At 44.1% G+C, this 16,236-nt stretch overlaps 1 protein-coding gene across 1 annotated transcript in view; it reads left to right on the top strand.

Moving 5' to 3' along the window:
- The first annotated feature begins 1,239 nt into the window (after nucleotides 1–1,239).
- The window catches only part of BIN3 (bridging integrator 3), a 58,903-nt gene continuing 43,906 nt past the window's right edge, over nucleotides 1,240–16,236 (top strand). The window contains exon 1 of the mRNA XM_077262174.1: nucleotides 1,240–1,326. Within this exon, the coding sequence (XP_077118289.1) occupies nucleotides 1,319–1,326 (8 nt within the window). The 5' untranslated portion in view covers nucleotides 1,240–1,318. The remainder of the gene's footprint in view (nucleotides 1,327–16,236) is intronic.

The raw sequence follows: 16,236 nt of genomic DNA, 5'->3' as shown, positions 1-16,236 counted from the left end.
GGATCACCTAAAAGAGCCGGACTGCCCATCACTGATATCATCCCTCTGCATTTTTTTTATTTTTGCGCCGGCGCAGTTCATGGCCTTGCGGCCATGAACTGCGCCAGCGCAAGTGACACACACGTCACTACTATTCCCGAGCATGCATAGTAACGACGCGGCCACGAACTGCGCCTTCGCAAGTGACACTGCCGCGGTGCCTTATGGGATTAGGGGACAGCGGCCGGAAGTCCCAACTGGCGATTATATATAGATGAGGGTCTACCCCACAAATCCCTATATAGTGTGGTCTACTCCCCCAACATCCTATATAGTATGATGGTCCCCCACAGACCCCAATATAGCATGATGGTCAACACCACATACTCCTATATAGTATGATGGTCCCCCCACAACCCCCAACATAGCATAATCCACACCACAAACCCCTATATAGTATGATGGTCCCCCACAGACCCCAATATAGCATGATGGTCCACACCACATACCCCTATATGGTATGATGGTCCCCCACAGACCCCAATATAGCATGATGGTCCACACCACATACTTCTATATAGTATGACGGTCCCCCACAACCCCCAACATAGCATAATCCACACCACAGACCCCAATATAGCATAATCCACACCACAAACCCCTATATAGTCTGTTGGTCCCTCACAGATCACCTAATCCAGACACCTCATCTTCCGTCTATTTTTCTACCCGCTCTTGCAGTGGACGCTAGTGGCACGATGCAGAGGCATCATCGCCCCCCCAACGTCCCCTGCGTGGTGCTGGCCTCCGGCAGGTCACTGTCTAAAATGGAGTTTGCTGGGGTAAGTGACGGTGTTGGTGGCTCCATCACAATAAAGAGTATCAGCATCCTGAAGACCCCAATACTGTTAGGCTTGTAGCACACAATGGCATTTTAATACCTCACAGATGTCAGCTGACCTGTCATTTTCTTATCCAAACCCTTAGTCTGTCATATACAGACAAAATAATATATTTTTCAAATGTTGGTTGGATAATTTTGTAAATTTGGTAGAAATAATGATTAATAAACCAAGGTAAAGAGACCGGAGCGCTAGAAATACGGCGCCATTAGTTACGGTCTGCGCATTCCTCAACATACAGTTCCCGCCTTTAGCCTGACGCATGCGCAGTTGCGCACTATTAGTTGCGGCTCACAGTGTTGCACTGCTAAACCACGCCCCTTGGCGACGTCATATCCGCTCTGTTCGTAACTAGGAATGTACACTTCCTGGAGACGGACACAAACCCGGAAGTTATAGAAGCAAAACAACAAGAAGAGCAGAAAAGCTCAGGAACGATGAGTTGGTGAGTACTGACATGTCTGCCGCCTGTTACTGTGCTTGTGTGTGGTCTCACGCGAGCTGTACGGCGTATATGACAGTCGGGTGGGAAGGAGGTGCTGGGACTTGTAGTCCTACATCCCATTGTAATATTTATAAAATGATATTATGTTTCCAGACTATCACTTGTCAGTAGATACAGTGATACAGCAGGTCGCAGCTCTGGGAAATGCAGCTGACAGCTGCCATGATCCTCTTTATAAGTCGCATATAAGCAAGATGCCCTTTGTTTTCCTGAACATTCAGCTATGAAGTGGTTATAAGTCAACTGGGAGGAGCTATGAGAAAGAGATGAGAGAGCATTACAGTGAGTTCACTGACGGATTCTCCGTTAACTCCTTCTGCAGTCAATATATATATGTGAGGCTATAGGAGGGAAATAGGGAAAGCTTTTAATTAAACCCAATTGCAAAAAATAATTTTTAGCCCCAAATAAACCCGTGGAAGCATCAGAGCAGACGCGATGCTGCCGCCGTCCATTGATTGCCCGCACCCCCTGCATGTCCCGTACACTGCAGTAAAGGACTGTGTGTAGGAAATGGTGAGTGTCCCTTTACTTTTTTTCTCTTACTTATATAAACAATATAAAAAGTGTCCCCAAAGGTGGACAACCCCTTAAACTACCGGTGACCTAATCAATAGCAGATCGCTTGGAGACTAATTTTTCGCACTTCTATCGATCAGAATGAATGATGGGCATCAGATATGTGTGAGGGAAATGTACTGTTTGGGCGCACGGCAAGGCTTGGAAAGGAGGGAGCGCTGTTTGACTTTTTGAATGTAAAATTTGCTGCCATAATTAGCGGCCGCCATGTCACGTTTGGAGACCCCCTGATGTGCCTACACAGTGGAAACCCCTCACAAGTGACCCCATTTTGGAAACTAGACCCCTTTGGGAACTTATCTAGATGTATATTGTGCACCTGGAAACCCCAGGTGCTTCACAGAAGCTTGTAACGAAAAGCCATGAAAATATTTTAAAAAATCACATTTTTCCCACAAAAATCTTTTTTAGCTCCAAATTTTGTATTTTCACAAGGGTAACAGGAGAAAATGGACCCCAAAATTTGTTGTGCAATTTCTCCTGAGTTTACGATAACCCCATATGTGGTCAAAAACTACTTTTGAGGCACAGAGCAAAGCTCAGATTTATATCGGGTTTTTATGTTTGGCAGCTGTCGCAAACTAAAAGACGCTTTTTATTGCAAAAACTAGTTTTTTCATCACCACATTTCGAAAGCTATAATTTCTCCATATTTCAGCCGATAGTCATGTGAGGTCTTGTTTTTTTTGCGGGACGAGCTGACGTTTTTATTGGTAGCATTTTCGTTCACATGACATTTTTTGATCGCTTTCTGTTCTGATTTTTGGGAGACTCAATGAACAAAAACCAGCAATTCTGGAGTTGTTTTTTTTTTTTTTTTTTTTAAACCTTTCCATGTGAGATAAAATTGCTAAGGCAGCTTTATTCTTCGGGTCAGTACGATTACAGCGCTACCCAATTTATATAGTTTTTTTATGTTTTGGCGCTTTTACAAAATAACAACTTTTATAGAAACAATTATTTTTGAATCACTTTATTCTGAGAGCTATAACTTTTTTATTTTTCTGCTGATGGAGCTGTATGACGACTTGTTTTTTTGCAGGACAAGATGACGTTTTCAGCGGTACCGTTTTTTTACATTCATCTTTCTTTTTGATCGCATTTTATTTCACTTTTTATTTGTTTTTTGCCTCGTTTTTTTTTTTTTTTTTTTCTTCTTTCCGGTGTTCACTGAAAAGGTTAACTAGTGGGACAGTTTTATAGAGTGGGTCGTTACGGACACGACGATACCAAATGTGTGTACTTTTATTGTTTATTTTTTTTTATTTACATAAATGTATTTATTGGAAAAATATTTGTTTCCTTTTTTTTCTGTATTTGGGCATTTAAAAAAAATATATATATATTTTTTACACTTTTTAATACATATATTTTTTTACATTGTCCCATCCTGGGACATCACTGTGTAGTGTCAGATCGCTGATCTCATGCTCTGCAATGCTTCTACACTGCATAGTATCACATCAGCATCTGGAAGGAGGTGTCTCAGGTCCTGCTCTCAGCAGGAGCTCAGAAGCCATCTTCCCTGTAGGACCCCGCGGCCATCTTGCGCCCTGGGGTCTCCATAGAGACTATCAGGACAACACGATCGCATCACCGTCGTCCTGATGGAAGGTCATTCCCTGTGCGATGCTCCTCTGTGTCGCTGTCACTACTGACAGCGACATTAGGGGGGTTAAATGCCTGCGATCGGTGCGAATGGTGATCGTGGGCGTTGCTGCAGGGTGTCGGCGCTCACACAAAGCTGACACCCACACTCGATCGCCTCAGCGCTCAGCGTGAGGCTGCGCGATCGTGCCGCCGTACATGCACTGCTGTTTGCGGGAACGCAGTTCCAGCAGAGCAGTACATGTACAGCGCATGTCGGGAAGGGGTTAAGGCCCTTATAGTACTTTTGTAGTGAATCCATCATTACAATATCATGTGGCAGAGAGTTCCATAGCGTCACTGCTCTTTCAATAAAGAATTGCCATCTTTGATTACTGTTAAGCCTCCATTTCTATAGATTTAGATGATGCCTTCTTGTCACTGTCACAGGCCTAAGTGTCAAAAGATCATCACTGTATAGACTCTATACTGTCCCTTCATATTTGTACATTGTAAGAAGCTTGCCCCTAAGCCTTCGTTTTGCAAACTGAATAACCCTAGGTTTGATAACCTTTCTTGGTGTCTGCAGGTCACCCATTCCCTTAATAACCAAGGTCACTGTTATCTGTACCCATATTCATGTCCTTTTTTTTTTTTTATTTACTGCGGAGGCCAAAATTGTGCAACGTTCATGAGAAAATCCCTAAAATTGCTACTGTCTTACATATAAGAGGGTATCAATATAGAAAAATGATTATCATCATTTGAAACTAGATGGTTACTTTTGGTATCCCACATTCAACTTGTGATCCCTATGATCCGGGTAGTGTGGTGGACATCATGAGGCCTCACATGGACAGTTCACACTTAAAATGATGCCTTTAATATGGACGATGTGATCTAGACTAATTTAATTTTCAAAGCAACACACAGGAAAAATTGGCGTCACTCGCGATGCCATAAAAGTTTTTCTTTGTTCACTAAGCCTTTAAAACATGAATGCAGGTACAAAAATGGGCGATGTCCATTTAGCGCACAATGGCGCTTCATTGGGTCCAACACCCGTCAGCAGTCTCTTTGTCCGGAGCTCTCGTGCTGTGTTGTGACCCTGGCGCCCAATCGGTGCGGGCATCACGGACACCGCCTTCAGATAAATCGATCATGATTTGCTGATCCCGGACTTCCTCTTCATGTTTGATTTGTCCAAAGGCGGAGACAGTGACACCAGCGCTGATTGGACGCCGGTGTCACATGACACAACAAGAGAGCCCTGGGGAGAGCGAGTGCCGACACCATGGGAACGGCGCCGGCACGGGAGGTGAGTATATTTGGTTTTATTGGGGCCAAGCGAGGGGTATGACAAGAAGTTGTCCAAGTAGTTGACAACTTCTTTAATCTTTTTAGTCCCCATAGGGCAATTGAACCACCAATCATTCAGTCATGTAGTAAGGAGGCCCAAACGGACATGTTGCCGAAATGGCACAAATCCATTGTTGCTGGCAGAGCTTGACAGTGGCATTAAATTGATTAAACAGCAGTGATTGGCACTACTTCATGTTGCTGCTGTTAGTACTGTAGGTGCTGGCTGTGTAACGCACCTGCCCTGTGTGGAGTCGTCTCTGCTCCTGGACCAACTTCATACACCTGCACCCTTATGTAATAGTACGTCATGGAGCAGGAAGGAGGTGAACTCCTGGAAATCCCTCAGAGTGTGAGTTGCTGTTGCAGCTACTCAGACGGGAAGTTACCAACATATAGACTAAGTGTATCATTAGAGGAGAAATAATGAGATGATGAGACTATCGGTCAGTTTTTGTGAAAATTAAAGGGAACCTCTCACCCCCAAAATTGAAGTTGAGCTAAGCCCACCAGCATCAGGGGCTTATCTACAGCATTCTGGAATGCCCCCCATGTATCCTAAAAGATGAGAACAAGAGGTTAAATTATACTCACCCAGGGGTGGTCCTGGTGCTTGTCCGGTCCGGAGCCTCCTATCTTCTTACCATGACGTCCTCTTCTTGTCTTCATGCTCCGGCGCAGGCGTACTTTGTCTGCCCTGTTGAGGGCAGAACAAAGTACTGCAGTGCGCAGGGAAAGGTCAGAGAGGCCCAGCACCTGCGCACTGCAGTACTTTGCTCTGCCCTCAACAGGGCAGACAGTACACCTGCGCCGGAGCCGCAGCATGAAGACAAGAAGAGGACGTCATCGTAAGAAGATGGGAGGCCCCGGACCGGACCAGCACCGGGACCACCCCTGGGTGAGTATAATCTAACTTCTTTTTCTCATCTTTTAGGATACATGGGGGGGCTTATCTACAGCATTCCAGAATGCGGTAGATAAGCCCCTGATGCCGGTGGGCTTAGCTCACCTTCGATTTTGGGGGTGACAGGTTCCCTTTAATGTCTATTTGGACTTGTAGATGGTTAAGGGTCTTTTTCCAATGCATCTTTGATTTCTGTCCAAATTAACATGTATAAAACACTAGAACAACTATCCAGTAGATACCTTAGGAGCGACAGGGGGAAGATTAAAGTACGCTCTCTACATCCCCCTCCAATTTTCCCAATGATCATTTTACCACTATAGCACAAAAGCTTTTAAGGTTTGCCACCCATGGAGTAATATGAACCTATCCATTTCCAGTTGGCAGACTAGCGCTTCCCCAGAACTCGGCCCCATCGCTCTTGCTTCTCCGGTAGGCAAAGCCGGCCCAGGACGGAAGGTAGTTGAGATAGTATTGGACCTCTGATGTCGGCACAGCTAGGGTGGTCTGTGAGTCTTACACCTACGGAGATAGTTTGGATTTTACGCTCAGCCTATTTGGCATCCGATGGAAGTACACAGGCTTTAAAGCATTAAACGCATCAAGGGCAGGGAGCAAAACTGCTTGGTATAATTGTTATAATGTGTGGTTTTTACCCAGCTATGTATGTGTCCATCTGCTACATGAATTAATTGCCAGTCAGTTCAGGCCTCGCATCTGATTCAGTGGTTCAGAATGAAACAAACCTCTCCACAGGATTGGGTCTACTAGGGTAAGGCCACGTGAAGCTGCCATGATGCGGACGGGAACTTTGTAGCTAGCCGGCATTCTATGTTAATACAATTGGTGCAGTTATCAAACTAATTGCTTCACGGTTTTGTGGCTAAACAGGAATTGCATTCATAATAATGCCAACGAGAAGCGACGCCATCGTGTGAACCTTCCCTAATTCTTTGAGGGAGTCTGAGCTTTTTGTGACATTTTGCTAAGGCTCAGTTCATATCATGTTAAATTCTTCCAACAGAGTAAGTTTTGTTTTTCTCTCTCTCTCCCTCCTTCATGTACAGTTTATCGCCCATGTTTTCCATCATACAGGCACAGAGGGAGGCAAGTGTCACCCCCTGGGTCCTGTTTGGTAGAAGATAGAAAAAAGGCTCCTGGATGCTTCAGTATTAAATAGTCGATTTTTGCTATTCCATACAGTTTTTAAAAAACAAACAATAAAAAATACCTCTGCAATGTGCACCAATAGAACTTGTTTTACATACTTTGGGACAATGTAGCCCAAAGGATACTTTTTTTTTGGTAAATGCTATTTCTTCTGCCCCCTGTTCTTCTGATAGGGGCAGCGCATGCTTATCCAAACCAAAAATAGGGACACCGAGCTCTTTGTCTTACTCCAGAGTGATTGTCCCAAAAGTTACGGTAAATTTAAAAAAGGGATTGTCATAGAACATTCCCTTTAAGAACTGATAGTTTTAATAATCAGGGCATTTTTACATGCCTGGAGATGTGCGTTTTCTGGCAGCACAAGAGATACACAGCTTTGACAGCGCAGAACGCTCTGCACAGCCCATTCTTGGGTATTTTTGGCCACCCTCCAGCTCCTAGAGAAAAATATCTTATGTAGCCAAATATGTTCCGCAAACAGCATCCATACGAAGTCCCCTCCTCCCTCGTTCATCTCCGAGCTCTGATTCACCTAGTTCTGCATTCACCCATACCGGATCATCCGCATTATGGCAGCGGCACCTTGGACGGAATGAGGGCTGGGTACTTTTTCACAGGGATATGTGGCGGTACAAACACTCTTGAAGAAACAAGAAAATGTTAGTGCAATCCAGCCACGATTCTTTTACCTTTTGTAAAAAGTTTTTTTTTTTAAAGATTTTTCAAAAAGGTGGGAAAGAGCAGGGAATAGGTTAATTAAAGAACAGTAGTGATATTCTTATATACCAGGGCTGTGGAGTCGGTAAGCCAAACCTCCGACTCCTCAATTTCCATGACACGACTCCACCAAAATGGGCTCCGGTTCCACGACTCCGACTCCACAGTCCTGTTATATACGACGTAACCAGCAGAGCCCAGTGATTGGTTGCAGTGGTCACATCAATGATGTATGACTACTGAAGAGGCTGCACTGGGTCAGCAAAGAATTGTTCTTGGTTTTTGGTTTTTTTTTATTATTATTTTAACCAGCTTTTTGCTAGTTTTCCATAAATCAGTGAACATACCTTTTATAGAGGACTTGTTGGTTAAATTTGACTGCCTTATATTGCCACCATGCCATAATGGATGACCCGACACTCTTTTGAACGTGCCACATTTTTCCAATGCAGCAAAAGATAGAAAATAATATATATAAAAAAAAATCCCCATACCTGGGTACACTACCCCTAGGAGAGCACATGGCAAAGATTTCGATGAGCCTGTTGGTGATTGCTGGGGCTGGGAGGGGTGTCAGTTAAGATTGGAGGGGCCTGGGTTGGCATCGGACAGTGTGATTCTTGCACAAATCAGGACGCCCACTTGACTCTTCAGTGCATTATCGTACAGCATTTTACTAATAATTATTATTATTGTATTTTGATGTAACCCAGAGTCTCATGTGCAGCACCATGGTGCTATATAAATAAATAATAATAATAATAATAATAATAATTACCTTGGTCACTTTTGCTGAATCTTAAAAAACAAACAAATGCCTCTACCATCAGCCAAGCCCATTGAGCTCATAGGGCCCGGAACCACCATTTATTGGGGAAGATTTACGAAGACAGCTGTTTTATATGCCAGACTGAAAAGAAAACTAAAATTGAGTAAAATGTGCCAAATTTAATTTACAAGTCTTATTTGTCTTAATACTTTCAAAAGATTTTGGACTGACCTAAAGTTGAAAAATGAACTCTACGCCTCCTATGAGCAAGTGCTGATCTAGGCCCAAACTTGACATTTTCTGGCATAAAGCTTTAAATATGTCTAAAATGTGTTGTCCATGCCCTGTCCTGGTACAACACAACTATTTTTTTTACTATATACTTTTGCTGAGCATGGGGCCAAAATTGGTACTTTTTCCGAACATTTTACACAATTTGCGCCCTTTTGGTGCCCATAAACGCCCATATACACGGCCTAATAAAGTTTAGCTAATGTGTGTAATGGTGAAAATAGAACGGGGCTCGAATGGATAGACTGTCAGGTAAGTTTTTATGGCACAGTGACAGTCTTTAGTGCGAAAGTGACCTGATGGGTTATTGTTTTAAAGGCTTTTTTTTTTTTCAAGAAGACGACCTCTTGTCCATATACGTTATCAGGGCATATGGATGTCTTGGATGTGGTTCCCTCATTTTGGGAGTTGCCACCCTCTAACTAGCCAAGATTGCTCTTTTTAAGGCTACTTTCAGTTTTTTGCGGTTAGGCAGGATCCAGCAAATTTAAAAAAAAAAAATCGGATCTGTTGCAAATTGTGAAAAAATTATGCAACGAAACCGATTTTTAATTTTTTTTCTTATATGAAGGAACCTGGGGAGATACGACTTCCTGCTCGAGAGAGAGAATGAATTTGTGTGGAGAATGCATGAAAAACCGGATTCATCCTTTCACATTTCAGTTTCATCCGTTTTGCGTTGGATCAGTCGCTGGGCGTTTTTTTGCCGGACAGAAAAAGCGTTCCTTTGTGCGTCTTCTCTGTCCGCCGGAAACAGCTTGTTTGACGGATCCGGCAAAAAACGGATGAAACGTGACGCCATCAGGCGCAATCTGGTGCTAATACAACTCTATGAGAAAAAAAAGGATCCGGCGGAAAAAATGGATCCGTTTTTTCAAAACTCGCCGGATTGTGCCTGACTGCAAAAACCTTATATGTGAAAGTAGCCTAAGTGATCAGATGATTGCCAAGACAGGGCCGTAAAATAAGGTCTCGTGCAGACTACTGTATGACACTGATCCATAGCACAGAGCCCAAAGCATTCTGTGGGTCATACGGGACCTCTGTATATGATGGTGCTTTGCTTCCTTCATCAGATTCTATAAATTGGATACATCCAGCTTGGTGCACATTGGTTTAAATCCAATTTGCTCAATCCTTCTGTTCTTGATGTATTCATGGGAAGAGTGAGAGTCTGTGTAAAGGCACAATCAGATGCAGGGCTAAGGAGTCAGAGTCGTGGAGTCGGTGTCATGGAAATTGAGAAGTCAGCGGTTTGGCTTACCGACTCCACAGCACTGGTCAGATGGCCGTATAAATTGGACTGAGATCGGATCGGTACAGACGGTCCAATGGCTTTCCTGATGTCAGCGTGACCGATATATATATATATATATATATATATATATATATATATATATATATACAGTGCCTACAAGTAGTATTCAACCCCCTGCAGATTTAGCAGGTTTAATAAGATCCAAATAAGTTAGAGCCTTCAAACTTCAAACAAGAGCAGGATTTATTAACAGATGCATAAATCTTACAAACCAAAAAGTTTTGTTGCTCAGTTAAATTTTTATAAATTTTAAACATAAAAGTGTGGGTCAATTATTATTCAACCCCTAGGTTTAATATTTTGTGGAATAACCTTTGTTTGCAATTACAGCTAATAATCGTCTTTTATAAGACCTGATCAGGCCGGCACAGGTCTCTGGAGTTATCTTGGCCCACTCCTCCATGCAGATCTTCTCAAAGTTATCTAGGTTCTTTGGGTGTCTCATGTGTACTTTAATCTTGAGCTCCTTCCACAAGTTTTCAATTGGGTTAAGGTCAGGAGACTGACTAGGCCACTGCAACACCTTGATTTTTTGCCTCTTGAACCAGGCCTTGGTTTTCTTGGCTGTGTGCTTTGGGTCGTTGTCTTGTTGGAAGATGAAATGACGACCCATCTTAAGATCCTTGATGGAGGAGCGGAGGTTCTTGGCCAAAATCTCCAGGTAGGCCGTGCTATCCATCTTCCCATGGATGCGGACCAGACGGCCAGGCCCCTTGGCTGAGAAACAGCCCCACAGCATGATGCTGCCACAACCGTGCTTGACTGTAGGGATGGTATTCTTGGGGTCGTATGCAGTGCCATCCAGTCTCCAAACGTCACGTGTGTGGTTGGCACCAAAGATCTCGATCTTGGTCTCATCAGACCAGAGAACCTTGAACCAGTCAGTCTCAGAGTCCTCCAAGTGATCATGAGCAAACTGTAGACGAGCCTTGACATGACGCTTTGAAAGTAAAGGTACCTTACGGGCTCGTCTGGAACGGAGACCATTGCGGTGGAGTACGTTACTTATGGTATTGACTGAAACCAATGTCCCCACTGCCATGAGATCTTCCCGGAGCTCCTTCCTTGTTGTCCTTGGGTTAGCCTTGACTCTTCGGACAAGCCTGGCCTCGGCACGGGAGGAAACTTTCAAAGGCTGTCCAGGCCGTGGAAGGCTAACAGTAGTTCCATAAGCCTTCCACTTCCGGATGATGCTCCCAACAGTGGAGACAGGTAGGCCCAACTCCTTGGAAAGGGTTTTTTACCCCTTGCCAGCCTTGTGACCCTCCACGATCTTGTCTCTGATGGCCTTGGAATGCTCCTTTGTCTTTCCCATGTTGACCATGTTTGAGTGCTGTTCACAAGTTTGGGGAGGGTCTTAAATAGTCAGAAAAGGCTGGAAAAAGAGATAATTAATCCAAACATGTGAAGCTCATTGTTCTTTGTGCCTGAACTACTTCTTAATACTTTAGGGGAACCAAACAGAATTCTGGGTGGTTGAGGGGTTGAATAATAAATGACCCTCTGAAAAAACTTTTCACAATTTAAAAAACAAACAAACAAAGAAATAACATTCTTTTTTGCTGCAGTGCATTTCACACTTCCAGGCTGATCTACAGTCCAAATGTCACAATGCCAAGTTAATTCCAAATGTGTAAACCTGCTAAATCTGCAGGGGGTTGAATACTACTTGTAGGCACTGTATATTTCCATGCAGCTGTCACGCTCGGGTCTGGAGAGGTGCGGCCATTCCGAGCACAGTTGTCTGATATCGGCCCAATTTATACCCCGTCTGACTACACTGTAAGGGTGCTCATACACTTTACATAGATGCCTTTTGGCTGAGCATGAAATTATTCCTAATGAGAAGCAGAAAAAGGGCTGCCAGACATCTCTGATGGTGGTTTATTTCCCCTGAGATCTAAGAAATTGGGCATGCTGAAAGCCAATATACCCGATTAGTTCTTTAGGCCACGTTCAGTATTTGGTCAGTATTTTGCCTCAGTATTTGTAAGCCAAAACCAGGAGAGCAACAATCAGAGGAAAAGTATAGTAGAAAAACTTCAGCACTTTTACATTTTTCAACCACTCCTGATTTTGGCTTACAAATACTGATGTAAAATACTGAACATGTGAACGTGGCCTATCTCTGACATCTTCATCAGTGGTAAGATCCTTTGTCCCATTATACACATTGGCCAACCATTATTTCTTCAGTTTATGAGCACCTAAAGGTAGCACGTTGTGCAAATGTTCCAATTTTGGCACCGCACTCAGCAAAAGTGTATAATAATAAAACATGGTTGTGGCGTACTAGGGCTTGACGACAACTTTTATAGACAGATTTGTGAAGCTTTATGCCAGAAAATGTGATAAAATTTATCCCAGTTGTGAACCTTCCCATAGGAGGTGTAGATTTCATTTTCTGATTTAAGGACAGGCCAAAATTTTCCAAATGTTTTAAGGGATCTACGCCTTTTTAAATTAAATTGGTGTATTTTATTTCAGTTCTTTTTTTGTTTCCTGACTGGCATATAAAACACCTGTCTTAGTAAATCTTCCCCGTTAAATGGTTGTTCGGAGCCCTATGACCTCTGTGGGTTTGGCTGATGGTGAATGTTGGGAGAGTTACCCAGCCCCGCAGAAAACGGGCAATTCGGCCAACTTTTGTCTGTTTTGTATGGTCATCTCAGCAGTTTAGCAGAAGGGCGCATTGGGTATCTAGTTTCCAGCTTCCAGACAGGGCTGAGTCGGTCGTCTACTCAATCCCCCGAGGTCTTACACTTTTGGTAACAGAGCTCCTTGGCGTTAACAGATGTAAATTTGCGTTTTTTTTGCGTTGAGATGTCGCCATGATCCATACATTATAACGTTACCACAAGCTGCTATGTCCTACTCCTCTCCGAGAACAGATTGCAGCCCTCCGCCATGCCAAGAATTTCCATGGAAGAAGCCTCACCCGTCCATTTCTGTTACCACTCTGATTTCAGGCATCTGAGTTCCTGGATTTCGAGAGAGGTTTTTTTTTTTTTAGTGGTCTTGTAGGGGTGGTAATTTTTTATCCCTAGACTATGGCTGATCTGAGGAGCCTGGGACAGCTATTGGTGCCACTTCCGTCACCGATACCCCTACATGGGATTTAGTTTTCGTGAACTGGGTCTGTGCAGGCGTTTAACACTTTGCCCCAATTTATCGTGCAGTTTTTGCACTATTACAATGGTTGCGTTAGCGGGAGAGCGTAGGAAGGGGTTAACGCAGCCCTCTTCTCGAGATGTTAAAAAGCAGTATTATATCTGTGTATTTTCCCTGCAGTGGATTGTGCTTTCCACGAGTCCATCTGGAGATCTGTACTGTAAACAAGCTGTGAGTCAGGCCTTCTAAATATACCGAGGCATAGCCAGCCTCCGAAACGCCGTCCAGCCACCGCTGACACCCTATTGGCTGACGACAAGCTCGTTGCCATGTGCATATCTACTGTGGGTTTTTTTCTTTCTTTTTTTTTTTTCATAATAATTTTTTCTTTTTAATTATCCGCTGCTGCCAGATAACCGACGGTGCCAGAATCGGGCACATCCCGACTGTTGGGGGGGGGGAGTATGGCGAGAGAGAGTGAAGACTAAACTTGTGAGGAGTGGAGGAGAGACGTGACCGGAGCGCCGTCAGGGGTGTGCTGATCTCTGTATAATGACAATGTACAGAGTGTTATACACGGTATATACTGACGGTGTGTACAGATGCTGGATGTCTCTGTACCCTGAGGCTAGTCCTCCCTAGGGTAGGCATGGTGTGTGTGTCGGTCTGGCCGTGTCTATAGGTAATCATTAGTGGTCAGACCTCAGTCTGTTCCTGTTCTCCTCCTCGATCTCTTTCCCCTTCCTGTCTGCTATAACTATACGCTTGTTATCCACGGTGAGCTGATCTGATGTTTATAGAAAGTCTATTTCCAGGTGGTGGTGATACGTCTATGGTTAGTGATGGGTGCAGATGAGCGGTGTAATATGTGTATACAGGATGTAGGTGACAGAGGAGTGATATAGCGGACGCTACTGAGCACATCCATCTCTGGCCTCTGTTATGATGCGTTTATCCTCTGCGTAGAGAACGGTGGCTAGTAGGATCGATCAGACACTCAGTTTATGAGTCTCTCCATTCCTCCCCTCTCCCATATGTGCATTCACCACAGCCTGTCAATCACTGTGAGATTGACACAGGGGGAGCACTCTCCTTAAGAATATTCTGGCCTCATGAATTCTGAGACTGGAGTATTTTTCATGAAATCCTATTAGTCAAAATGGCACAATATATTTTGCTTAATAGGAGAGCGGGCCTGACTGTATACAGTGCTGTCCCTTATAGTACATTCTAGTCCATCATGTCCTTTAAAGGGTTAATCTCAAGCTAGTAAATTATTCTCTATCGATAGGATAGGGGATATCTTCTTTATTGATGGAGGTCCAACCGTTAGATCCTTTTGCAATTCCAAGAACGGAGCTCTGATAACTGGGAGCAGAGCTCTTCAGAGCCCCATCTCAAATGGAGTATGTGCATGCTGGAACTCCATTTACTATGTGCCTTGCTCCCCTTTGTCCAAAAGACCCATAGACAATGAATGTAGCTGAAGTTTCCTTTCAAGACTGGGCTATGCAGAGCTTGGTTCCTGAGTTCCAAAGCACTTTTCTTTGGAACACTGGATAACTTCCTATCTTGGGACTAACGGCTTTAAAGAGCTTGTCCAGATTTGGGATGAAAGTCTGCTGTCACTCTATGTGACAACGGACTAATCTTCACATTGTGTGCACCACACACTGTCAGGATTCTCCGGTGATGGTGGCGAGTGCGTGTGACCGCAAGTATGCGATTTACACAATTCCGGCTAGATATTCACGGCCTCATTCAATGCAAGTGACTTGAGTGAGGCCGCGCACATCTAGTTAGCACGTTACCACCCACTCTCGGCTCCAGAGAATCCTGACAGCGTGTGGTGCACGCACCGTGAGTATTCAGTAGTCTGCAGTCACATAGAGTATGTTCAAATAGCATTTATTTCACAGTGATTTTAATTTTTGGCCAAAATTTGTGAAATCTGCATTGCATGAAAGCTAATAGGGTCTCTGCAATTTAGTTCACATGCATCAGAACATTTTCATGCAAATCTACAGTAGAAATAATTAGGCCAGCTTTGGATTTCACCCTGACATGTAAACATGGCTCTAAATTACTGTGCCATGCATTTCTGACTACGAATTGATTTATTTTTTTAAATGGGTTTATCGAGAATAAAAAGTAAAAATAATAAAGTATTATCAATTAATCAATTCTTAAATGCCTTTTAATTGGCAAATCACATTTGTTTTGTCTAAGGTTCTAAACACTGTAGTTGGTTAAAACTGCTTTCTTGTTGGAAAGTCAGGCTGGACAGCAGTGTGAGAAGCCTCTTCTTACCTCAGCACCCCTGGTATCCCCAGTATTAGATCAGATAGACATGGTGGACAGCAGTATGAGAGGCCTCTTCTTACCTCAGCACCCCTGGTATCCCCAGTATTAGATCAAATAGACAGGGTGGACAGCAGTGTGAGCAGCCTCTTCTTAGGGTACTGTCACACTAAACGATTTACCAACGATCACGACCAGCGATACGACCTGGCCGTGATCGTTGGTAAGTCGTTGTGTGGTCGCTGGGGAGCTGTCACACAGTCAGCTCTCCAGCGACCAACGATGCCGAAGTCCCCGGGTAACCAGAGTAAACATCGGGTTACTAAGCGCAGGGCCGCGCTTAGTAACCCGATGTTTACCGTGGTTACCAGCGTAAAAGTAAAAAAAAACAAACAGTACATACTTACATTCCGGTGTCTGTCCCCCGGCGTTCTGCTTCTCTCCACTGTGTCTGTGCCAGCTGGAAAGCACAGCGGTGACGTCACCGCTGTGCTCGCTTTCCGGCCGGCCGGCGCTCACAGTGCAGAGAAGCAGAACGCCGGGGGACAGACACCGGAATGTAAGTATGTACTGTTTGGTTTTTTTTACGTTTACGCTGGTAACCACGGTAAACATCGGGTTACTAAGCGCGGCCCTGCGCTTAGTAACCCGATGTTTACCCTGGTTACAAGCGAACGCATCGTTGGATCGCTGTCACACACAACGATCCAGCGATGACAGCGGGAGATCCAGCGACGAAAGAAA

Source organism: Ranitomeya variabilis, chromosome 5 (assembly GCF_051348905.1).
Source record: "Ranitomeya variabilis isolate aRanVar5 chromosome 5, aRanVar5.hap1, whole genome shotgun sequence".
Taxonomy (NCBI): domain Eukaryota; kingdom Metazoa; phylum Chordata; class Amphibia; order Anura; family Dendrobatidae; genus Ranitomeya; species Ranitomeya variabilis.
Note: the sequence above shows the minus strand (reverse complement) of the source record. Positions and strands in the feature narration are given on the sequence as shown.